This window comes from Haliotis rubra, unplaced genomic scaffold, assembly GCF_003918875.1.
Source record: "Haliotis rubra isolate DU_JTF1 unplaced genomic scaffold, ASM391887v1 Scf57, whole genome shotgun sequence".
In the NCBI taxonomy this organism is placed as follows: Eukaryota; Metazoa; Mollusca; class Gastropoda; order Lepetellida; family Haliotidae; genus Haliotis; species Haliotis rubra.
The window spans coordinates 134,337-162,209 of record NW_025767268.1 but is presented as its reverse complement, the minus strand read 5'-3'; the positions used below and the strand labels follow the sequence as shown (position 1 = coordinate 162,209).

Below are 27,873 nucleotides of genomic sequence, written 5' to 3'. Positions count from 1 at the left end.
TTATTCGAGTTGGATCTAAGTCGATGTAACACGTGTTCTGATTGGATAGAAAAAAGGGAGATAATTTGTGTTGTGACTTTTTGCCGCAAGGGGATATTACAAGAACCGGGAAATATGGCCATATTAGAACAGAGGTTAGTAGGAAGATATGACAAGAAACCTCTGTGGGAAGAGAATGGGGTTTAACCCTGCTTTTACTTACAATTATCCCACATTGTGATATTGCTGGAACATTGCTGAAAGCGGTGTAAAACTAAGCTCACTCACTTACTCACTCACTTTAGTTTTAAATCTGTGATATTCTAGTTGGTTTTACTGTCCTTTGTCGACAAATATTTTATATTGATTACCTTGTTTTCATCGCTTATATGGCTGTAATTTTGCGGATGCGATGTACAATTTTCACTCACTCACTCACTCACTCACTCACTCACTCACTCACTCACTCACTCACTCACTCACTCACTCACTCACTCACTCACTCACTCACTCACTCACTCCTCCTCACTCACCACTCCTCCTCCACTCACTCACTCACTCCTCCAGTAGTGACAATGGCTCACCCTCTGTACAATCACTCACTCACTCACTCACTCACTCACTCACTCACTCACTCACTCACTCACTCACTCACTCACTCACTCACTCCTCCAGTAGTGACAATGGCTGATACATCAAACCAATAGGGGGAATCAAACCCTGACACTCAGTGTGATAAGCAAACACTTTTCTCAATAGGCCACAACATGATCCAAGTTTATTGTGAGATATGTTGAAACTATGAAGGGAATCAAACTAAGGCCTTCAACAATGAGCAACCCCTGTAACCAGTAGGCCACCCCTCCACTTTAGAAGTAAATGAGCAAACTGATGCCTGTTGCATATTCAACTGAGTACATAAGGATAACATTAAAGTCTTCCATAATAAATTACAGTTTTGTGTACACCTTTTGTGCCAAACACATTTGTTTCCACAAAAAGGCTTTGAATATGATGATTGAATTTTTGTATCATATAAAAAGCATTCGTGAGTAACTCAGGTTATTCCGAGGCAAGCCAAATAGCGACTCGTGCCCCTCTGGAAGGGTTTCATATAGGCTTATGCACTTTATTTCTGTTGAATTCCAGACACAATAACCATTACTGAAGCTTTTGAAAAGCTTGTAACCTGTTTCAGACAGTGATAATTATCTTTTGTTGAAAACATATAATATATCTTAGTGAAATTGTTACCAGATGTTCACCTTATATTCATCTACCACTGTGTTTGCTATTTATTGATTTTACTCTTTTTAATGTCAGAGATTGTCATAGAACACACACAATTGGAAAGATGGTAGCCATTATGTAAACAAACACACATGTGAGTATTTGAATCTCTTGAGCCTCTCCTTACTAAAAACTTCAGAGACCACATAATCCTTTTGATCTTATTTAAATAAATAAATAAATAAATAAATAAATAAATAATAAATAAATAAATAAATAAATAAATAAATTTCTCGCTTATATTGGGCAAACGGTAAAACATACCCTTGCCAGCTTGCCAGCAGTAGGTAATACTAGGGTAGGAGAACACACAATAGACTCACTCAACACAAACAATTGATTAACCATGCATGGCCTAGAATGATAAATGGCAGCTGGCTTGCTATCAGTGGAGGAGATTACTGTGTGTCCGGCTAGGGAGAGCCAGATCCGTGAGCAGGTAACTCAGGCTCTGTGATGGCTGTGTTTGCCTAGAATTAACGCTAATGTAATGGCCGCCAGATGCTTGTCATGTCTGTATGGAGGTTGAGGAGGGAGGGGGAGACAAGCGGAGTCAGATGTTACATCAGGAAGTGCTGAGCGATCACCTACAGAGTCCATTGTTGCTGGATGTGTTGTGGAAAGTTTGACAGTCTTAGATGTTGTGGTATTAACTTGCAGTGGGTGCTCAACTGAACTCAACTGAGGTTGAAGAAAACGTGATTTGTGTTAACGGAACTGGGACATTAGTGTATGGATTATTGTGGATGGACGTTCAAAGTGAGATTGTTTGATGTGTTGAGACGTACCTTACATGGTTCAGACTGAGGGCTGTTAATTGATCACATCAATCTGTGTACATTGATCTGTGGATATTGATCTGATTGACTTTCAAAACATGGAAACACTACTGTAAAGAATGAAGAACACAGGTCTTGAATTAGCTGGATGAAAACAATCAGGTTATAGATGAAACAATTTGGTTATTGATGAGATTGATATGTTGAAGGTTATTGATCCGAAGCAAGTTTAATAAAACACACAGATGTAAATTTGGTGTCTGCTGACACAATATAGGGCACACTGTATTGAGTGAGCTGCTGAAATGTCCTCCATCTATACAACTATGCTGCTGGTCACTGGATGTCTTGCTGACTGAGATTACACCGTGGTTCTACAGAATGTGGGCGGCCTACTCCAACACGGCCACAGTAGAGGAGGGGAGTGTTGTCCACCTCCGCTCTGACAGCTCCACCTCCCAAACACCGGGTGAGTCAGGACTTCACTACAACAAATGTTAGGGGACATGAATGAGTTGAGTGATATGACATTGACAATTTGTTCATGATAATTGCAATTACATTAAGTATGGAGTGATAATATGAATGCATCTGTGTCAGTGTGTGTGTGCGTGCGTGCGTGCGTGCGTGTGTCTGTGTGGCTGTGTCCAGACTAGTACTGTTTTTTTGTACTTGCCCACAGAGATACCAAGGTGCAGATTAACATGGACACCCTCTCAGATATACTCGTTTTACTGCCTTTTTACAGAGTGCCATGCAGGGTAGCAACAAGTTACCTTTTTAATGTTTTAAGTTTTTAATGACTTTTGGTATGATACAGCTGAACCACTTACCAGGGAATTGTGCATCTCTCATAATGCAGTATTCTTTCAGGATGCAAAATTTTCTTTTTGCATCACCCAATTAATTTATTCACACTGGACAACCATTTCATATCTTGAAAAACCCAGAGAGCCATTGTAAAAAAATAACTAAACACTTCAACAGTCGTAAGTCTATGTTAAGGTATGGTACTTATGATCATCTTAAACTGACTGAGTTTAGTTTTACGCCACTTTTAGCAACATTCCAGCAACATCACGGCCGGGGACACCAGAAATGGGCTTCACACATTGTACCCATGTGGGGATTCGAACCCGGGTCTTCGGCATGATGAGCCAACGCTTTAACCATTAGGCTACCCCACCGCCCGATCATCATTAAAGATGATTGACGTTTTGAACAGTGGCACCTAGCCATGATGATGGACAGTCCCATTTTAATGTGAAATTTATCAACAAAATTTTACATGTTGGTATTTATCGCTCAGGTGTTTAGACAACAGACCCATGGCAAAATATTTTTTAGAATCAGTGATGCTTATCATAGAAAAACAAAGTATATTTTTCAATGGTCCTGGCTGGGGGTTGTCATCAACTGTTTTAGAAATTTGACATGTAGGATTGGCTTGTGGCTATAACCCCTGTTATAATTCATACACCTGTACAGGACAGCAGTGAAATGTGTTTGCTGAACGCCTTCTCAAGTAGACGACTGATAACCTGGGGTTATTTCTGTTTATTATCGTGATCCTTATAATGATTCATGATCACCTGCTTAGAAGAAAAGACAGTGCACCAAGGAAATATGTCTGACCTCATCAGGATCTAGGATAAGGAAAATCATACTGATTAAAATATCTTACTCCTGATGGTAAAGGATTTGAAAAGAATTTCACTTTCAGAATTGTACTTGAAGTATTTCTGTCCACGTTTGTCTACATGAGTTTCTGGTTCCAGGTTACCCGTGAAGGTCCGGGTTAGAATATTGATCTTCAGTAACCCTTGCTTGTCGTAAGAGGCGATTAACGGATCAGGTGGTCAGGCTCGCTGACTTAGTTGACATATGTCATCGGTTCCCAGTTGCGCAGATTGATGCTCATGCAGTTGATCCCTGAATTGTCTGGTCCATGATTATTTACAGACTGCCGCCATATATAGCTGGAATATTGCTGAGTGCGGCCTAAAACTAAACTCACTCACTCACTCTGGTTCCATGTGTTATTGAGTTAAGAGTAAATTATTATTAAGTTTTGTTTGTTTCCATTTTGGGGGAAATATGTTAAAGTTTAATTTTATGTAAAGTTATACCCTGCTATCATGGTTGTTGCCTCAACAATATTTTTCTCCTTTCTGCGATAAGGATATTCCGCTGTCTGATAAATCAAGCCAATAACAGAAAGCTTCTGTTAATGATACTATTTTTCTCTCTATGAGCCCCACCAGTGCAATAAATGCTGAATGTGAGTACTCAGTTGCTCAGCTTGAGTATTTGGCTGGATGCCCTCAACCCGACTATCTGATGCTTCCAGACCCAACTCAGGAAACATTGCCAATAATCCATTGAGTCAGTCTGATGTTGTGGTATGATGTGATAAGCCATATCACTGGTTGATTGGTTGTTGCTTAAAGCCACACTCCGCAGTATTCCAGCTTTATGGCGGTGGTCTGTTAATAATCCAGTCTGGACCAGACAATCCAGTGATCAACAGCATGAGCATCAGTCTATGCAATTGGGATATGATGATATGTGTCAACCAAGCCAAGGAGCCTGACCACCCGATCCTGTTTAAGTCGCCTCTTACGACAAGCATGGGTTACTGAAAGGCAATTCTAACCTAGATTTTCATCGGGTCGATAAGCCATATCAAGAGTCTTACCATCCAATCCTCTTTTATGACGTAATGATATTTGGGAAGCACAAGTTTCTGGGAACCTGATCATGATCCCCACAGGTATGTTTCAACACAGGTTCCCACAGGTATGTTTCAATACTTGGTCCCCCACAGGTATGTTTCAATACTAAAATGGTCCCCCACAGGTATGTTGCAATACAGGCCCCCACAGGTACTTTTCAATACATGGTCCCCCACAGGTATGTTTTAACACATGGTCCCCCACAGATATGTTTCAACACATGGTCCCCACAGGTACGTTTCAATACATGGTCCCCACAGGTATGTTTCAATACCCGGCCCCCTCAGGTACGTTTTAATACAGGCCCCAGCAGGTATGTTTCCACAGGCCCCCACAGGTAATGCGTTTCAATACATGGTCCCCACAGGTATGTTTCAATACACTGGTCCCCACAAGTACATTTCAATACAGGTCCCCACAGGTACGTTCCAATACAGGTCCCCACTGGTATGTTTCAACACAACTCTCCACAGGTATGTTTCAATACAGGGTCCCCACAGGTATGTTTACAACAGGTATGTTTCAATACAGGCCCCCACAGGTATGTTTTGCCCCACAGGTATGTGGTTGGTCCCCACACATGTTTCAACACATGGTCCCCCACAGGTATGTTTCAACACATGGGTCCCCACAGGTATGTTTCAATACCCGCCCCCACAGGTGCGTTTTAATACAGGCCCCCATATTTTCAATACATGGTCCCCACAGGTTTTCAATACACTGGTCCCCACAGTACATTTCAATGCAGGTCCCCACTGGTATGTTTCAACACAACTCTCCACAGGTATGTTTCAATACAGGTCCCCACAGGTATGTTTCAACACGATATTTCTGCAGTTTGGTTTCAAAACCATGTTTCCATAGGTATGTTTCAACACAAGAAACACACAGGTATGTTTCAAATCAATGTATAACAACCTTCATTCCGTGACACACAATTCCTACAAGTTATTTAACCTAGAAACGCTGTAGTGCCATATACCTCCAAATTCTTCTGTCACAAGATCCCCTACGAGCACTCAATGACTGCTATCAAGTTTTATTTCAAATTATGTTTAAACATGCAATTCCGTCTGTTTTGTAGTGTATTATTGACCGCACACAGAACATTATTGTAGACATAACATTCCTCAATATAAACGTACCGGTACCTGTAAACTCCCTGAGTGTTCCTGGCCATGTCGGTGTCTGTGAAGTCAGTGTCTAAGTATGATCTATTGTTGGAGTAAGTGGGAGTACCTAGTTAGGGTGGCCTTCTCACAGGGTTGAGTATCTCACCTGGGACTTAATGGCAGTCACCTGACTCTGTATTGTCTAGTCATGGTTATGTTTTGAATCAGGATGTTGAACTTAGACTTATAATGGTTTAAGCATTGAAAGCCAATATAAATTAAATGTGCTCACAGAGCTATCGCTTGTTAGTAGACAGCTTTTAGGTAACAAAATCCAATCTAAAAACACACATGTTCAAGATAGCCTTTGAACTGTACTTTGCCTTACTTGCATTTTTATTTGTGTGCTTTGAGCATGCATAAGCATGGATATATGTGCGTTACAAATATGCTATTATATATTATTATTATAATATCTTATTTATATGATTTTCATTGCCTGAGCTGATTGTGGTAGGTTGGTTGTGTGTGGTGAAAAAGAGTAAAGAAAATAATGTTGAAAGTCTAATTACGAAGTATTTTAATTGCTTAACATAGAGAGATAAGGATATTGAAAATTAAACAAACTAACTAAAAATTTATAAAGTATATATTACAATATGTAGAAAAAACAATCATCATGGAATTCAGAACAATGCTAAATTTCAGGCAAAAAATGGAGGCTGGAGACACTTGGTAAATTATTCTCGACCTTTGTTGGATTTGTTTTTAATTTTTCCATACCCTCTAGTAGATAGGTATGAGTAAGTTTTATTGTCAGGATTTACTATGGAAACATTTAGGCAATAAGAAACAATATATCTTAACAAATTATAAACGCATCAGCATTTATTTAGACAGAATTTAGCATTTATTGTTATATGTTTGTCACTTTCAATGAATTTAGCATAGTTGTTTTTTTCGACAAAAAAAACCTATGTTTTCTGTCTGAATTGTAGATAGATGTTTTTGTTAGGACACTGTATGGTTTATTCAATGGAACATGGTGTCCTTTGGTATAATGGATGAAGGTTGCATTTTTACCAGTGGATTATGGGTACATATAAATATCCTATAATAATAATAATAATATAATAATAATTATGGGGTACGGATTATGGGTACAGTATGGATTATGGGTACAGTATGGATTATGAGTTCAGTATGGATTATAAATATATTTTGTTCACAGCTGTCATGTTGCACAGTGTTTATACTCCAGGGAATTTATTCAAGATTGGCAAACTGACACATGCTGTAATTTGTGGCACAATGTATTCAGTTGTAATGGACAGCTGTCTTGAAATATGTATTGGGGCCCCAATATCTTTGTTATATACCAGACCCGTTGATCTTCAGTAACCCATGCTTGTCGTGAGAGTTGACTAACAGGATCGTGGACAGCCTCGTTGACTTGGTTGAGACATGACTGTACTTGACCATTTACAGTCCACCGTGATATGTCAGAAATATTGCTGTCTGTGGTGTAAAAATAATAACAAACATTTGCATTACAACATTGCTAAAAATTGCCAAAATATTGCCATTTTAGTCCTTTGAGCCTACTAGCCTTAAAACCTATGCAGATCTGGCTTGCAATTGGCCTTCAGCAGCCCGTGCTTGCCATAAGAGCTAGCGAATAATGCAATCAGGGGGTCAGATTCGCTGACTTGGTCGAAACATGTCATCATATCCCAAATGTGTAGATTGATACTTATGATTTTGATCACTGGATTGTCTGGTCCACTTGATTATTTACAGAACGCCACCATGTAGCTGGAATATTGCTGAAGGCAGTGTTTAAAAACAAACAATCTACTAGTCCTAACTTCATATTTGCATTATCTTCATAAGAGTCTTAGACTCTTGTATAATGATTAGAGTTGTGACGATACAGAAATTTCACGATGCGATACATATCGCGATATCTTGGAACGATACGATTCGATTCGATGCATATCACGATATGCTTTCTTTAGTTATTTTCTTTAAAAACATATATGCTAATAGCAAGATATTTTGACATAACCGTCAATATCTAATGAAAATTAACAATTTTAAGGTCAACGATACATATCACGATACGAAAAAACGTATCGATATATTTATCGTCAGATAAAGTATCACGATTATCGATACTACGATATATCGTCACAGCTCTAATTATGATATGGATTATTTTACCTGAGCTCACTAGACTGAACAAAATTTTAATGGACTTGGGCTTGTGACTACTCAACTGGGTTAAGTTGCAGACAGCTATTAAGGGTACACATATTGCAACAAAGTGCATTGTTGGCCTGTTTGATCCCAGCAGATGGCAAGCATTGTATCATTATTTCACATCTACATAACTATTCTTCAGTTCTCTTCAGAAAATGGTCCAGCCAGACCCCAGTGTTCAGCAAGATCAATGAACGTTTGGACCAATTCATGGTAATCAATAAGAAAGAAGACATTGGGATAGGTAGACGGTGTTAACATTGGGAATTAGGGCATTGAAGCAGCTTCCTAATGAAATTACAGACAGGTCAATATGTGAAGGTGATAATGGCCTTGGAGGGATGCAGTTCCTGCAACAGGACACTCATCTCTTGACTTTCTGACAACCATCGGTCTTCATCACCGTTCAGTGGGACGCGGTCAATACACTGTGCTACCCGCTGTGACTCCCATATGGCACATACTTCATTGATTTGCTGGAATGGGTGCTTGTTTTGTACTGGATATTGTATTGATAATTCCACTGAAGAAATAGTTCCTGATTCGTTCGACAATGTTGAAAATATTCCATTTGTATATGTTTGGTTTCATTGCAAAGATTTACAATTTACTCAATATAGGAGTTTATGTAACTTTATCATGATGATCGTTTTATATGTTAATGTAAAATACTAAGGCCAGTGAAAAACTGTCTTCATATTTTCTGAAGTCCCGGGTTCGATTCCCCACATTCCACAGTGTGTGAAGCCCATTTCTGGTGTTCCCCGCCGTGATATTACAGGAATATTGCTAAAAGCGGTGTAAAACCAAACTCAATCACTCTTACAAATCCTCTTTGGTTTTAAAAGCATAATAATGATGAAAATTGCTCCAATGAAACACTGAAAAGCACAGATCATGGTATTGATGCCAGCTATTCAAGGATGTAATAGATATGTGTTACTGTGTAAACACTCATGTTCGCAATGGTTCAAATATCTGTGTCATTATGGGAAATATTGTGCTGACTTCACAATCCCTACATAAGAAAATATTCCATCCTTTGCTGTATTATTGGACAAGTCATCGTGTTTTTCATGTTGGATCAGACATTCTTTCTTCCAATTAACAACAAATTTTTGAAAAGTTGGAGGACTTTTTGTGTGGTTAACTGTCAACATGTTTTGTTGCCAGAGATACTGTCTCATTAAAATAAGATTTTCGTGCAGATCACCACTACACAAAGATCTGAGGACATCACAAAATAGGTCACGTCAGAACGACCCTTTATTCAACCATTCAGAGTAGAGGTTTCAAGGTCATGTTCTCTAAATCATGCAACCTTTAAAGGTTAACACAAGGCATTCCGAATGACAGTTTGGGGCTGTTTGACCAATTCCAAATGCTAGACATTGTCTCTGCTTCAATGGGATTAACATTTGAAACGGAAGAGTCTTTCCTATACCCATTGGGAGTACAGCCATACAATTTCAGCCACCTTTAAGACATCCCTGGATTTTCTTTTGATCAGCTTTCAGATTTTTAGTTGAGGACGTGAAATGGATTGAGTTATCATTTCGTGAAAGTTACTTTCTAATTCGCTGGTGCTGACTTACTGCTAGTTATTTCACAGCCTCAGTGGTGTAGTGGCTAGAGCGTCCGCCCGGAGAGCGGAAAGTCGCGGGTTCAATCTCCGACCGCAACATACCAAAAGACATTAAAATGTGGTACTTGTTGGTCCCTGCCTGGCTCTCGGTACTAATGGGTACAACAAGGACTGGTCGGCTCGGAGTCAGTATAATGTGTCTGAGTGGCGTATTCATGCTTCACTGCGGCATGGTTTCTCAGTGGGCTAACACTATAAAACCAGCTTCAGTCTGGGCTAGTACAAGCAGCCGCACATACACATACACATGCATGCACGTCGTCATATGAGCGAAATATTCTCAAGCACGACGTAAATACCAATTTCACCACACCTTCAATGGTCAGTCAAATTTTGGGAAAAGCCTTTTTGGCGAGACATACAATCAGATGTCTTCACGTCTTGGATTTGGTTGGTTCGGTTGTTGTTTCAGCAATTTTCAGCTATATGGCGTCAGTCTGTAAATAATTGAGTCTGGACCAGACAATCCAGTGATTAACTGCATGAGCATTGATCTATACAACTAGGATACGATGACGTGTGAACAATGTCAGCGAGCCTGACCACCGATCCCGTTAGTCACCTGTCACAAGCATGGGTTGCTGTTTACCAATTTTCACCCGGATCCTCATGGGTTCACATCTTGGATGGGTTGAGTTGGGTTTTGCGTCATATTGGAATAGAGGCAGTGAGCATAAAGATCTTAATAATAAAGATTCTAATAAGATTGTGTAATATGTATACCAGTCTGATGATATGTATAATGATGTTGGCATATGAGATTGTTTCGAATTGTTACATTAATGAACAGGACCAAGAAACCTGTTATATTTTAACAACTGACAACAGTGGGATGACAACAGCTTTCTTTGTGATTGCTCCATGTGTTCCGTACCTGATGTATGTCAATGTAACCTGTCTACAATCCTCTGCAGCTATGCCAGACTTACAGACCATCCTGACACAGCTCACGTAACGCTAATTGTAAAATACAAAATAACAAACTCATTAACCCACCAACATTCTCATTACACTAACATGGCAGCTCGACAGTTTCTCACGTCTGCTTATCAAAAAAAGGATGCGAATCACTAATTAAAGATTTCATTCAAATCTGTCAATTCAAAGGCACATCCCGAGGTGTGGGATGGAGTCTATTTTGGTTTCCAGGAAACCTGACGAGCTTTGAGCAATGTTTAGACACCCTTCAAAATTTCAATGAACAGCCAATATCATCACTGTTGTCAACCTCAACAGACAAGGAGGTATTATGAGAGGAAGTTCCATAGAGCTTAATGGGAAAGTAATATTGTGACTGCGTTCAGTGTCTGTGGTGTTGAGACCGGTACATGTGTCCCCAGCCCTTATGTCTGTTGACCTTGTAGATTACACTAATGAACGCGTAATACCCGAGTCAATATTTGATAGTCTCAGGCAAAACTCCCATTGATCATCTTTATAGTTTGCCCGTCTCACCAAGTTCAATGTTTAAACTTGTTAATTTGTCAGTCAATATGGAGGGACAAGGATGATCTCGGAATACATTTAGAACACACATTTTGTAAAAAGACACTGTTGACCTGCAGTGTTACAGTGGCCTTACTGTGAATGTCGATAATTAACAGTGTTCGGAGGAAATGGAAGTTTGTGTCAAATCTAAGGCTAGCTGTCGATAGATATCGGTGATCGATGACTAAATATCGATCAATTATTGATAAATATCGGACATAGAACTTTGAGCAAAATTGCCAAAAATGTCTGAAAGAAAAGATGTATCTCATATCACTAGTGAGCAGTGACATGTTATGCACGATTATTTAATTTAGAAGCAGACCAAGAATAATGTCGTAACTAAAAGTGTATATTGTTGTATAAAATTTGTAAAAATTCTGTCACAAAAGATAACATAATTTTCATTGAAAACATAATTTTATCAATAACGTAATTTTCATGTCGATAATCATCCATATTTCTTTGTATTGATGATATTTCTGATTGTCGATCTCTTCAGCCAGTCCTAGTAAAATCCAAATGAAATGACATGGTGTAAAACAGCCTATAGTTTCAATATGTATGAGCTGTCCTGCATACAGAAATGTGTCACAGTTTGTTTCAGGCATTGAATCAGAATGCTGTCCGCTAGTTGTCAGTCTTGAAAGAAAATTCACGTTGAAATTACTTCCTAGAATGTACACTAGATTTGTTCCCCTGAGTCCTAGGACCTCTAGAGCTCCATAGCAAATGAGAAATGAAGGATACAATTGTACATATTGTACATCTTTTGTACAGGGAAAATATGGATCTTTGACAGTTTGTTTAATGGCTCTGGTGTCCACAGGATCATGTTGAATGTTTCAATTTCTCAATGTTATTAGTTGGCCTATATAATGTATCATGATTAGATTTATCATATTTTTAGCAAGTGGTAATGGAATTGAATAAGTGTTTTTCTTCTGTTTGCAAATAGATTCAGTTTTTTAAATTAATGCTAGTCTTCTATACTGCTGAATTGTGCTGAGGACGTATAAAAATCGAATGATGGTAGATACGTGTTGACAAGTAGCATTTGAGAGATATGGTTCTGACACATTTCCCTGCGTTTCAATTTTGCTACAAATTTGAACTGAATAAAACTTCAAGAAAATGTTAGCATGTACATGTACATAGTACACAGGCTTCTGTTGAAGCAAATCACGGTCTTCGAGGAAACTGAAAAAAAATTGATTATAATTAGTTTCCTTCCCTTGAGTTTGAATAATACTTTTTCGTTCAGAAAAACCGATTTATATCCATCAATTTTGTCAGATGATTGACGTCAAACGTTTCGTTTTTTCATGTCTGTAATTCTTGTTAGCTTTGATTTTACATGAGGCCGTAGAGAATATTCTGTTTGTGCAGAGGCGCAATGGGGATAGCCAAGTGGTTAAAGCATTCGCTCATCCCACCGAAGACCCGGGTTCAATTCCCACATAGGTACAAAGTCCATTTCTGGTGTCCCCCGCAGTGATATTGCCGGAATATTGTTAAAAGCGGCTTAAAACGTAAAATTAAATTCACTCACTCACTGTTTGTGAAGAGTATTTGGTATGACTCAGGTGATGTATAAACTGTATGGTCTTTGTACTACCTTTCTGGTACTGATATTCTGATAACTTATGGACCTAGGCTTGTCTATGAGATCGGCTCATCATATACAATACACAATTAATTTCTCCCTTCAAATGTTGTTGGGGCGGTGGGGTAGCCTTAAGTGTTTAAAGTGTTGGCTCGGGTTCGAATCCCCACATGGGTACAACGTGTGAAGCCCATTTCTGGTGTCCCCTGCCGTGATGTTGCTGGAATATTGCTAAAAGCGGCGTAAAAGCAAACTCAGTCAGTCAGTCAAATGTTGTTCCTGACGCTGATAGAGGAAGCAAGACATGATTGTTTCTTCATGAAATAATGTATGCTCTGTAATGATTGGTGCAAGACTTTTAGATTTACTCTACATACATTTGTGTGACAAGGTCTGTTTATATACATGGGGTGTTGAAGACACTGTCTCCGGTTGATATTGCTCTGCAAGAAAAATAATGTTTCCTAATGCTGATAGAGGTTAAGTTAGACATGCTATTTCGACCTGTAAAGATCCGGCTTAGAATTGGTCATCTGCAACCCACACATCCTTGTTGTACAAGGCGACTAACAGCATTGGGTGGTCATGCTCGCTGACTTGGTTGACACGTCATCGCATCCCAATTGTGTAGATCGATGCTCATGCTTTTGATCACTGGATTGTCTGGTCCGATTATTTACAGACTGTCGCCATGTAAGTGGAATATTGCTGAGTGCAGCGATAACAACCAACCAACAAGCAACCAACCAACCTTGAACATGCTATTTCAAGTTACATGAACATATGTTAATATACAAGTGGTGTTGAAGACACTGCCTGAGGCCGACATATTGCTCCCCAAGAAATAAATTCTTGATTCTGATAGAGGTTGTAAGACATGCTGTTTTATTTTTCATGAAATACATATACTCCATAGCGATGGTACGACCTTTGGGATGTACTGTGTATACATTGATCTGATATACACAACACGTGTTTATATACAAGGGGTGTTGAAGGAACTGCCTCAGGCCTCTGGTGTTGATTAAGCACAATGTTTATAGCTGGTAACCTGGTCCTGTATCAACTGCTACAACAGCTGACGCAGATGGAGAATCAATTGATGATGGGAAAATGAAAGCCTCTGATAACATCTATTTCCAGAGGTGTGAAGAAATCAATGCATCTGTAATGAAATTCTCAACCTGCTTGAGCTTCAAGTTGCTCTACGGAATCCAGGCTTGTTTAAATAAAGGTATCCTCGGCCAACATGAAGGAAATGGTATGTTCCTCATCGTAGTGGTTGAGCTAACTTTCAGTATCATGTTATGAATGACAGAGAGATCCAGTTGCCTGGTGCTGTGTTCACCTCACCTGGGTCGTCAGTCCGACATGAACAGTGTTAGCCAGCAGGATTTCATCAATATGTAGTTATTACATGGAAAATTTTCAATTTGAACAAACTGTTCAGGAGGCTGGTTGATGTATGAAAAAAAATCTCAGTCACATCTGAAACATCTGCATAGATTGCTAACAAAAAACAGACAGCATTCTAAACATAATTTCCAAGCTGTCCATTAATTGTGACGTAATTGTGCAGTATGTGTGTAACGTATTATCACAGTTGTGGAAGTATATGTCAAGTGAAAACATGTAACAGTATGATGATTATTCTTCCGATCAATGATTTTTCTGATATTTTTTTAGCTGTACCTGCAGAGCATCCCTTTGCTTTCTATAGGGTTTGGGGATGGGGTGATTTTGTGAATGAACAATTTTTTCAAGAATATCCCTCAAAAGAATTGTTTGTTTTGTGGAAAACATGACATAAATATTGTTTGTTCATAAAGAATATGAATACATTGTTTGATGGGGTTCAGTAAATGCATAGTTTGTCGGAAACTGAGCTTGGTGAAAACAGACTTTTAAGATACATTTTCAGTAGATTTTATTTTATATGAACTAGTATAAGGTGAACTGTCTTGAAAACTCACTTCATTAACTGAAAAGTCATGACTGAATATTTCTGGAAGACGCTGGGAAGTTTATGTTCATGATATATTAGTCATCACTTTAAAGTAGCAAGTTGCATCATTTTACATTGGATGTGAAATTTGCAAATGCAATTTTTGCAGTTTCTGAATAAAACAAGCAACAACAACTTATCTGCAATAACAATCTGAAGAGGAAAATCTGAAAAATGATGCTAACCAATTTTTCTCAATCATTGCTCGTTGGTATTGAACCAATCATAAGTTGTGAGATTTCAACCAATTCCCAACACTACTACTTAAGGACATGACAGGATCGGGTGGTCAGGCTTGCTTGGTGTACACATGTCATCGAATCCCAACCATTGTGTAGATTGATTCTCATGCTGTTGATCACTGGATTGTTTGGTCCAGACTTCGATTATTTACAGACTGCCGCCATATAGCTGGAATATTGCTGAGTGCAGCGTTAAACAACGAACCAACCAGGACTCTACACACATAGTTGCACTTTAAGGCTCATAGATGATATTTCCATCCATACCAGTGCAGTGTATCACTGGGAAAAGAGTGACATATGAAAATCAACCCCTCCCAATTCTCATTGATGCAAAAGGCTCTATTCCTTCTCCAGGCCTTAATTTCACCATTTTGTTTGCATTGAGATCCTTGTTCACTCAACAAACCGATAATTAGTTATGAAACTGTATGTTGAACTTTCTCCCTGACGACAGGGAAGCGATTGTTTACACAGGTGAAGGCGGTTGTCAAGGTGTATCACCAAGTTGTTACATCATGATTGTCATCCACTGAGAGTTAACACTTTGTGTGCCAGGTGTAGAAATGTTTACCCATGGTAATGACAAGATTCACGCTAAAGCATCCTTAGTATTATCTAAGAAGGCTGAATAATCGGTATTCATGGGAATATTGTGACAAAATAAAACCCGAACAGAGGCATGTTGACTGTGTTGCAGACTTGCAACCTTCTCTGGAAATACAACATTCGTGGAGGGGAGTTTCTAAATTAGAACTGAAAGGTAAACAATCTTGTCTAGTGATATTTATTGCTAATTTGACGTCTTCACCAGCAAAAATCATTTTCTCTTATTATTTCACACAACTTAGTGATACAATGATGTTTTCTAATACCACCAGAAAAATAAGTTTGAAAATATAATAGATAAGAGACCTTTCTACAGACTGCATTTTTGGTCCTCAAAATTTAACTTATCTATATAGGCATATACGGTACCTGTTGTTAGGGCTGTGATGAATCCATCGATGGATTGCAGTTGTTCTCAGTCTCCGATAGCAATTATTCGATGGTAAAAAGGAAAAACTATCGATGCAGTATGTGTGACTATCGATAGTTTAGTAATTGACATCGGTTGATATAGCGCAGCGCAAAATACAGGATATTTGGGTGCAGACTTGCAGCTTCATTGTGTTTATATTTTAACTGTTTACTTGATCTGGGTTTCAAGTTTCTTGTTAGTTATTAAAAGAGACTGAAACTACTGCAACTTGTTTGTATTTCATATAAACCATACATTCATTTGGGAAATGACTTCAAATGAGACAATTCAAGGAGAGAAAAAACTATTGCAATATACTATTGCAATAGTTGGTCGCAATAGAATATCGTTATCTCAGTAGTATGTTACAATATACTATCGATATCGCAATAGTTGTTTCCCCCTCGATTGTCACCCCTATTTTTTGTTACTGTCACAAGCCCATGTCTTTATTAAAAACAGTTGTATCCTTACACATGTCAGAAATGTTACTCCTGACCAAGTTATATGAAACCCACAAACACACAAACCTTGAAACTTCATCAGGCAAACTAGGATAAAAACCCATGATCATAGTGCTCTGGCACACGTAAGGGACATAACTCATCACAGCAAAGTGTAGGACCTTAGAGGACTGGGACACTCATCCTGTCCCCATTTTAACTGAAATGTTGGATTGTGATGTTGCCTACAGCAGCTAGAGGGTTAACTGTGATGGCAAGGTTAAGCTATCCTTGCAGCAGACTAGGTGTGAGATACACATCGTGAACGTCTCCGGGACGACTGCACCCATTTACATCCTTAACACACCTTCATGCCTACCGTGAGTTAATTACAGTTTACGATCTTTTACATTCGCATTTTTTATGCAAAGTTGTGTTGTTGTTTTGTGCAAGATACAGAATATATTCTTTATACAAATTAATTTTCTTGGGGATATAATCTGATCATATTGCATGTTTTGTGTGGAATATTTCTTAATATGTTACATTACCTTGATCAAGATGTGGTTAGTTTTGCTGAATCATATTTATATGAGGTTTGTTAGAACGAAGGAACTTTTAAACGACATAGAGACCAGCTGAATGAAGGACAAAAGATTAATTCTGAAGTATTAAGACATTCCCCTCTGACATTAAATTCTGAAAATGTTTAATTCTTTGTAATACTCGCAAACATACTGTGATGAAGAATGACAACTGAGTTCTGAAAGGTTCCCATTTTGGACTCCATGGGAGGAATCTATGAATCATCCCCCAGTGAATCATGGTCGACTCTTCAGTTATCTGGATGGTGTTGAAACACTCAGGGGTGGAATAAGTGACTCATGGTCTTCTTTTCAGGTTGTTGAAAATTGAGAAAAATGGAAAGTTGATTTTGTCAGACAGGAAACTTGCAGAGCCATTGACCCACTCAGATCTAAACTAGAGGAGTGAAGATTATTTATCTACCATTAAAATTGTGAACTGGTTGTAGTGTAGTGAGACAATCTGACTGTTCTAGATGGTTAATGTGTGGTTTCCCTTTGGTGTTCAGGAGCTGTTAGTGCTTTCAGATACTGGACAGATGTGACCAGGCCCTGATTTCTCAGAGTTTTGACTGAAGTTAGAGTATTAACTCAAATTTGAAAGAATGCATTTCCCAGAATAAACTGAAATCAATAGTAAACTCAAACACAGTAGACAATTTCAGTTAGGTGGATAGATTACTTAAGTTGTTTGGGCTTTAATATTTTAAAAATGCAGTTGAGTTAAAATTTCAGTGGTTTCAAATTGTCAAACTCAGTTCGAAATTTGAGCAAAAATTTAAGTTTGTTTCGAGAAATCAGATAAAAATTGTCAGGTTTCTTATTGTTGAGCCATCGGCTACATTATGGAATGGTTCATGGATGGAATTTAGCATTGTGAGATAAGCCAGACATGAAGCAATTCGCAAAAGTGGTATTGTTGAATCAAAACAGTTATTTGTAAAAATGGTTGCTCTTGCTGTCTATAATTTGATTGTCATGTGCATAATGGGATCATTATGATGACCTTTACATTCAGACCACAATGAGTGACTTTACTTTAAACTAACTCTTGACCGACAATTGAAACTGAAACATTTTTCCACAAAACGATCGTTAGTTTATGACAGATACAGATAAACCTGTAGAAAAAAACAATATATAGTCTGCAGTGTCCTACACAAGTACCTGACCTGCCTGCCGTTCCACAATGCGATCATTAGTTATGACTGTCGTAAATCTATGTTACAGTATTTGAGTTACGATCATCTTAATGCTACGATCACTTTGTGGCATAGGCTGCTGAGTATGTAGACACTCGTGATAATGGCTGGAATATAGCTGACTACTGTGGAAGGTCACACTTACTGAACGTAATTTCATCTCCCTCTTGACTAGACATTACAGTAACACTTCAAATCTGCCAACAGAAACCATGACACATGTCCCAATAGAATTCACGTAGTATCGATGTTATTAATAATAGACAATGACATGGGACAAATGGCAGTACACACTTAAAAATAATAAAATCCCAGGGTTATAATGCCATTTGTAATGTTACCACAATTCAACCAATCCCTCATGAACCCTTTGATGAAGAGATTAGACTGAATGAGTGATTGTCTCTGGGATTTGCCGGTTAGGTCCCACTGGAATCCGTGTAGGAATGATATATTGTGTGCGATGTCTTCCTGTTGTGGCTCTGGAGTCACTTGTAGCTACATGATTTGAACTGCCTCTGGATGTCAGAATCAGTGGAGAAGTTCTACTTACTTAATTAATCATGACTATCTTCTGGGAAGCTTCAAGCAGCCTTAGATTCTGTGTGGGTCCACACACTCGAGCCCTGTGGATCAATGGTTAATGTATAAATAGGATTGGTGGAAAATATTAAGCCTTGAAAGATTTTCATGTACAGTACCATTAAAAGTGTGTTTTGCATCACTTTGACAACAGCGATTTTCTTAGTTAAATCACAGTGTCTGCAGTTTTGGCGGGAGGGAAGCCTAAATTGATGCAAGTATAGTTGTGAAGCTTGAAAAACACACTCTTAGGTAGGGCTGTTGGAATCAGAACCAGTTTGGCTGTTGGAATCAGAACCAGTTTGGCTGTTGGAATCAGGAGAACCAGTTTGGCTGTTGGAATCAGAAGAACCAGTTTGGCTGTTGGAATCAGAATCAGTTTGGCTGTTGGAATCAGGAGAACCAGTTTGGCTGTTGGAATCAGAAGAACCAGTTTGGCTGTTGGAATCAGAACCAGAATCAGAACCAGTTTGGCTGTTGGAATCAGGAGAACCAGTTTGGCAATCAGAACCAGTTTGGCTGTTGGAATCAGGAGAACCAGTTTGGCTGTTGGAATCAGAGAACCAGTTTGGCTGTTGGAATCAGAAGAACCAGTTTGGCTGTTGGAATCAGGAGAACCAGTTTGGCTGTTGGAATCAGAACCAGTTTGGCTGTTGGAATCAGGAGAACCAGTTTGGCTGTTGGAATCAGAAGGACCAGTTTGGCTGTTGGAATCAGAACCAGTTTGGCTGTTGGAATCAGGAGAACCAGTTTGGCTGTTGGAATCAGAGAACCAGTTTGGCTGTTGGAATCAGAAGGACCAGTTTGGCTGTTGGAATCAGAACCAGTTTGGCTGTTGGAGATCAGAAGAACCAGTTTGGCTGTTGGAATCAGAACCAGTTTGGCTGTTGGAATCAGAACCAGTTTGAACCAGTTTGGCTGTTGGAATCAGAAGAACCAGTTTGGCTGTTGGAATCAGAGAACCAGTTTGGTTGTTGGAATCCAGTTTGGCTGTTGGAATCAGGAGAACCAGTTTGGCTGTTGGAATCAGAAGAACCAGTTTGGCTGTTGGAATCAGAAGAACCAGTTTGGCTGTTGAATCAGAGAACCAGTTTGGCTGTTGGAATCAGAACCAGTTTGGCTGTTGGAATCAGGAGAACCAGAAGAACCAGTTTGGCTGTTGGAATCAGAACCAGTTTGGCTGTTGGAGAAGAACCAGTTTGGCTGTTGGAATCAGAAGAACTTTGGCTGTTGGAACCAGTTTGGCTGTTGGAATCAGAACCAGTTTGGCTGTTGTCAGGAGAACCAGTGGAATCAGAAGGAGAACAGAGAACCAGTTTGGCTGTTGGAATCAGGAGAACCAGTTTGGCTGTTGGAATCATGAGAACCAGTTTGGTTGTTGGAATCAGAAGAACCAGTTTGGCTGTTGAAATCAGAAGAACCTGTTTGGCTGTTGGAATCAGGAGAACCAGTTTGGCTGTTGGAATCAGAACCAGTTTGGCTGTTGGAATCAGGAGAACCTGTTTGGCTGTTGGAATCAGAAGAACCAGTTTGGCTGTTGGAATCAGAACCAGTTTGGCTGTTGTTCCCTTTTACGGCACACAAGGGTCATGATGTTCCCTTTTACGGGTCATGATGTTCCCTTTTACGGCACACAAGGGTCATGATATCTTCTTTAGAGCTGACATGGGTCACAAATTTCCCTTTACTGCAGGGTAGGGTCACAATGCCCCCTTTAGAGCCGACAAGGGTCACAATGCCCCCTTTCAAGCTGACAAGGGTCACAATGCCCCCTTTCAAGCTGACAAGGGTCACAATGCCCCCTTTCAAGCTGACAAGGGTCACAATGCCCCCTTTCAAGCTGACAAGATCACAATGTCCCATTTAGAACAGACATAGCACTGCATCCCTTTTACAGTCTTCAGCCAGGAGTCATGTCAGCTGTAAGAAGACACTGCATTCATCATACCACAGTGGAATCAATATTGTACTTTTCAGGTCCATAAACACATGTATCGGTCCCATATAAAGTCTATGAGGTGTTTTACCTTGACTCACAAACATGGGGGTCCTGGGAACCCCCAATAATTAGTTTTAAGGGTCCGTTTTGATAGTTTCTTTAGAGCCTGGAGTGAATCATTGATCATATGGACTGGTGGATGAAATGATGCACGTAACTGCTCTGAAAGAAACAACCAAACACTTTACAAAGTCGTAGATGTGATGTGGGTACAATGAATAATATTTTGCGTCCTTCTAGACGCAGTGAATTTTATTTCTGCGTCCATTCTCCATTGGACACACATTTACGATTTGCGTAAAACCCTGATGATTGCATAACACTGATGTGGAATATCACAATCACCGTTTACAAGACATTGTCATATGGAGCCTGCATTGTGGAGTATCTAGTTCACCTGGTCACAATACACTATGGCCACATGGGTACCATATGTGACGCCCATTTCTGGTGTCCACTGCTGTGATATTGCTGGAATATTTCTAACAGTGACATAAAATAAAACTACGCTCACTCTCTCACTCGCTCACTCACTCACTCACTGAGACTCTCCACTCACTACACTGTGAGACATTAAGCGTTATATGGATATGGAGTTACATGATACACCTATTGAAGACAATGCTTCATATCCCAACACAGCCCTGTGGCTTTTGTAAACAACCACACTTCCGTGTTTCAACCTTTCCTTGAATTTTATCGTAGTTCTGCATGACTGATCACAGCCCACTTTGATTTAAATCTCTCTAGTAAACAGGAAGAACATGAATCAAAACAAATAGCAATGTGTGTCATCTTTCCAGTTTCAATGGAGATATCTGACAAATACTTTCATCCAGCCAGACAGACATTCCCCCTTTGAAAATGCTGCAAGTTTTTAAATGTCCAAAGAACATTCCAGTAGTGAAGATGTTAGGTTGACCTCTCCACTTGTAATTGGGCTGGTGGTTATATATATCTGTACGTCCCTGTATTATGATCGCTGATGCAACAGTAGATCCTGGCACTCTCCTGGGTGGAGGTAGGAAAGTCATCCTTATGCTCACACTTGTTTTTTAGCAGGCAAATTGATTACCAACACTTAATGACTCTGTGGCATCCCTGGTTAAAACTTGTAGGTTTTTTCATTAATTTGAAGGAAGAAATTTTTGTAAACGTAATCACATCCACATATTGTCCTTGTGCTTAATCTTGACTTATATGTTTTGTAAACAGCCTTAAATACAAGGCTTTGCCATGTTAACAAAAATTGGTGTCTTGTTATGTCAGTTGCCTGTAAAACTATGATATGATGGAATATTCACAGTCGAGTTTGTCAAAATATACTGAAATTTGAAACTTTTACTGAAAGTGTCTTTTTACTGATCTTGTGTCTGTGTTCAAGTAAAGTCACTAATTACTTGATTGTAGTAAATGAAATAAATTATTATATGCCTAATGTGTGAATAAGATATTCAGAATGTTAGATATGTCATGTTCTCTCTTGGAACAGATTTTGATAGGACAGAAATTTATATGTCATTTCTTGCTAAGATCTTATATAAATACTGTTATGTACAGTCAAGGGCCTGTATTTTCAATCATAATGATATACGCTCTCTCAGGATTGGGTTCAGAGCCTGTTCTAGCAACCTATGCAAGTTGTAAGAACAAACCTAAAGAATAAGGTGATGACACTAAGTGCCTGGGTACCCGGAGGGCATGCTCACAATGTCAGTCACTGGATTGCCTGGTTCAGACTCGACATTCACTGGTCATCGTCATTATATTAACTGGAGTTTTGCTGGAGTTTTGTTACTAATATTTGTCAGTATCTGTCAATCTCAAATATATTATATGTGATTTGTTTTAAATATGAAACAGTTTTGCTTTTTAGTTGAAAATGCTAAATGTATCTATTGATTGAAAGTAACACATAGAGCTCTGAAAAACTTATTTTGACTTCGTGTTGATATGTGTCATTGCTGTGTGAATAAGTGTACCTGAGGAATATCGTGAGACAGTTGAAGTTGGTTTAAAGTGATCAAAGTCAATCATCTGTAAAATGAGGCATCCGTCAGATACAACCGCTGACAGGCAGTCACCGTGACCTACCTGGGAAACAGGTCACGGTTAGATCTCAAATACATGGTGTCACAGTCACTTGTAACCACAATCTCGGCTTCATGGGAGGTTAGATTTACCTGGCAGCCTGTGAGGCTGTGAGAAACTGTGTCAAGTGTGAGAGGGTACACGCTGGTGGATTATCATTATGATCACATGCATGCGGTGGGGTAGCCTAGTGGTTAAAGCATTCGCTCGTCACGCCGAAGATGATGATGGTGGTTTGATTCCCCACATGGATGCAATGTGTGAAGCCCATTGCTGGTGTACCCTGCCGTGATATTGCTGGAATATTTCTAATAGCGCTGTAAAACACTCTCTCTCTCTCTCACTCTCTCTCTCTCTCTCTCTCTTTCTCTCTCTCTCTCTCTTCTCTCTCTCTCTCTCTCACTCACTCACTCACTCACTCACTCACTCACTCACTCACTCACTCACTCTTAGGGGTCTGGTTATTTAGTGTAAGGGGTATGGTGTGAGATTTTTGTTGCACTAATAACCCTCCTTAATTGCCTGTTCTGCAAGATCTTCCTTCGAAAGACAAAACGCAAAAGCATTACTTCTTTTAGAAAATATCTACTTTTTCATGACTATTCAAATATGTGAAACATGTATACCAACCCTTGTCAGTGGCTGTCATATTTTGGGGTGATGCTTCCTTCATTTTTTCGAACTCCGGTAGGGATGGTGGTGTATCCTAGTTGTTAAAGCGTCCTCTCATCACGGCTAAGATCCGGGTTTGATTCTGTACATGGATACTATGTGTGAAGCACATTTCTCACTGGTGTCCCCTTCCGTGATATTACTGGAGTATTGTTAAATCGGCGTGAAACCTTACTTATGCATCTAACCCCTGTAATATATGGTTAGTCCCTTATGAGAAGTGGAATTCATATTGACATTTATAAGTAATAAGAAGTTTATGTTCTTTGCTACACAGAATTGTGACATTTTGTGAACATGAAAACTGATATAGAGGGATTAGATGTTCCCTTTAAAAATTAAACAAATTATGCTGCTACTTGTCATATATTTAAAGGATTTTTCATACACGTCTGTGACTAAAAGGTCATTTATAGGCCAAATTGAGTTCTTTGCCAAAACAAAGACAGCAAATCTTGCGACTTTCCTTGTCATGAACTTAGAGATCTGCAAGCCAAATTTCTTGTGATAGCCAATATGCAAGTTCTGAAAAACTTTCATCAACTTGAAGGAATGCTGACTTCTTTTTGATAGCTTGATTATCATTAAATACATGATATACAACACTCACTCACTCACTCACTAGTTGTATGGAATAAACTATCAGAAATAATAATCGTCCATCACCAGATCAGAGGATGTCCACACCCATACAAAGAGCTGGACATCCACACAAATAGGGAAAAACTGTCACACTTCTTCAGCTTTAAGTTGATACAATAATCTTCAGGTAGAGCAAAGCGTGTCATTACTCGGTGTTGCAGGGCTCCTTTGATATTCATGAGGAGGGATCTGTATTTAGTATCAGTATGGAATTACCATAACCAACCTATATAAATATTTCAAGGCATACAGCTTAGGTTGGTTCACTGAATACTTAATTATTGATACTCTTGAGATTATCATACCTTCTGGAGATCAGAATAGATTTCAGTGGGAGGTATGTCCAGGTATTAGAGGAATAATTGGAGATTTGGAGAAGCATTGTTGATTCATGGTCGCAGAAGTTGCAGATAGCAGTCTGTAGTGGAGGCTTGTTTCAAGTGTGTCCAGTTATCTACCTGAGCTGGATGTGCACAGGTAACTGAGAATATTTCAGCAATATGTACATTCTCTGTTGTGTTATGGCATATCGTGACCGGGAGGGAAGTCATGATGGATCAGACGATCGTCCCAGTGGACCGATCCTCTATATCAGTCATTTGTATCATTTGGAAGTTTCAGTGTTATTTTCAGTACAACTATGTCACACTTATCAAAAATGCAATTCAGCGAAATCCAGAACTGCTGCCTTGGCGAATTGAAATTTATCATGTTGTTTAGTATCATTGTCGTTAAAATAATGATACTAAATATTGATTAATGTATTTTCTTAAACATTACGACAGCTGAGAACTGGAGATTGTACAGAGTGATATGTTTTATTATCTGGATATATGATGCTTTCTATTCAGTAGGATGTTCGGATAATGTTAGATTATCTCAATCAATAGGAACACCAATAATGTTTCTGTGAGCACCTACGAAGGTTATACATCATTGTGTATTATTTATATGGTTGTAAATATTGCTTCTTTGAGTGGCATGTTAGAGTTGGAAAGTGCAATATAGACAAATTTATGGATAACAGCTTCTTTATTTTGTGAGTGCGACACTTTGATACAGATTCTTGTATGAAGTTTGACAACCCTCTGTATCGCTACGTCGCCACACTCACAAAATACAGAAGTTGATATCTGTGAAGTTTGTCCATGATGTAATTATTGGAGTTATTGGATTCTTGAGCCAGTTTATATGCAGATCTATTGTATTATGTGTTACTGATATTTATACAGATGCAACAGCTGACATGAGTTGTAACATGTTTGACCAGAATAGACCAATTAATATTCTGTTTTAGAGATGGCATATTCAAACTACACTAAATATTTAAAATCAAATTGTGGGTTTGACATGTTAATTTTATCACTTTCTTATTAAAACTTCTGTGTAGACCACCTCCGTGGTGTAGTGGTTAGAGCGTCTGCCCGGAGAGCAGAAGGTCGCGGGTTCGATCCCCAACCGCGTCATACCAAAAGACGTTAAAATATGGTACTTGTTGGTCCCTGCCTGGCTCTCGGCATTAATGGGTACAACAAGGACTTGTCGGTTCGGAGTCAGTATAATGTGTCTGAGTGGGGCATTCATGCTTCACTGTGGCATGGTATCTCAGTGGGCTAGCACTATAAAACCAGCTTAAGTCTGGGCTAGTACAAGCAGCCGCACATACACATACACACGCATGCACGTCGTCATATGAGCGAAATATTCTCAAGCACGAAGTTAAACCCAATTTCACCTTACCTCACTTCTGTGTAAAGCTTTTGGATGACAACCCCAAAATAGCAACTGTGACATATTTTCTTTGTGTGTGCATGCGTGCGTGCGTGTGTGTATGCACGTCATTGGGTAACTGGTCAAAGGAAATTCGAAAAGCAGAACACGACTGCGACCTTTTTGAATGTTAACTGATTTTATCATATATGGTTTAGATTCAGTTGTGATCTTGTTTTACAAGAAAGACTTTGCTTGGATGCAGAGGTCAGATGACAGGGTATTTTGTCCTCCATTGAATAGTTTCTGTTTCTGTTTTGATAGATCTCCATGTTGGAATTTTCAATGCATGTTTGTTTTCCCAGAATTATGAAGCATGCATGTACTTCCTGTCATGGTGTAAATGTACTGTTTGCCCTTTTTAAGTTTGTTTGGTTGGTTTTGATGTTTGCACACAGCTGAGCTAATCTTAGCAGGTCTGTTTCAAGCTAGACTTGGCAGGCCCACTGTCCTGCTGTCACTGGTCACTTTCATGTGGACCTCTGGTATGCAAGTGAGGTGTGACTTACGACACCGCCATTGTTGTCTGTGAAGCTTGCTTAATCCTTTGAATCCATTGACAGTAGTCATCCATAGTCAACAATGGCTATGCTAACCCAAGAGGGGTAAAATGTGTTGACAATTAGAAATACATCGAAGTATTTTTTACACTTATTAACTTAATCCAACCCGAAACTGCTAAAGTGTATTGACAATAAAAGATCTTTTGATGGTAGTCCTCATTGACTCTGCTGTCCCATGTCTGCTAAAATATATTGTGGGTTTCACCAGTGGTAAATGTCTGAGACCTTCTTCAAGGGTTTCCTCAAACATTAAACTGACACACCCTGATATAACTGGACTAATGTAAAACCAAACTCACTCATGTGAAGATATTGCTGGAATGTTGCTAAAAGCAGCATAAAACTACATTCACTCCCTCACTCATTCACTCTCTCACTGAAAAAACATATGCAACCTTAGGTGATGTTTTTATGTTGGTATGGTGTTTCATAGACTAACGCTTAGTCTCTGAATATATATCATTTTGATTGTAACAAACAAGCCCATTTAAATTGAAAAGGAGCCCCAGGGAGCCCAGAGATTCAGAACCTGAGAAAATCTAGACTTGCTTTATATAGGGCTTTAGCACTGCAAATGAGGGCTAGGCAGTAGGGGAAATAATGTAGTTCAGGGACTGTGAGACAGACTAGGTATTTCGTTGAGAGTAGAAATCTCAACTGAACATACTGAAGTGAGGGTCAAGGCCCAGGTGATAGTGGCCAGTGAGTACAGACTGGAGGTGTGATGTATTCCAGCTCATGATGACAGAAGTCAACAGTGTAGGTCACTGGTCAAGAAACACAACTAATGTTTTAATCTACAGCTAGATGATTTCTTGGTAGTGAACAATCTTATTTCAAATTGGTGAGAATGTTTTTGTTTTTTTTACCAATTCCATTTCTTTCCAGTTCAGGATTGGAAAACTGTCGCATGTGTTTGTGATGAATTATTCAGATGTTTTTAGTGGCATGCTCAGATGCAGCAGCGAGGGACAGCTTGTGGAGAAACCTCTGTTGGCGCCAGGGCGATATCAACAGTATCACATGTCACACGCACCAGCAACGTCCATTAAGGCATCATGCATGCATTTACATTCACCGTTACAGGTTGATTTCTACAGCTCAAAAATAACACTAACAGGGATGTTCACTCGCCTAGTTTCCACAATTGGGTCAAAGTGA

At 39.1% G+C, this 27,873-nt stretch overlaps 1 protein-coding gene across 1 annotated transcript in view; it reads left to right on the top strand.

Moving 5' to 3' along the window:
- Positions 1–1,491: 1,491 nt before the first annotated feature.
- Positions 1,492–27,873, top strand: part of LOC124254265 (E3 ubiquitin-protein ligase Midline-1-like) — a 44,403-nt gene continuing 18,021 nt past the window's right edge. The window contains 1 exon segment of the mRNA XM_046688181.1: positions 1,492–2,517. Within this exon segment, the coding sequence (XP_046544137.1) occupies positions 2,430–2,517 (88 nt within the window). The 5' untranslated portion in view covers positions 1,492–2,429.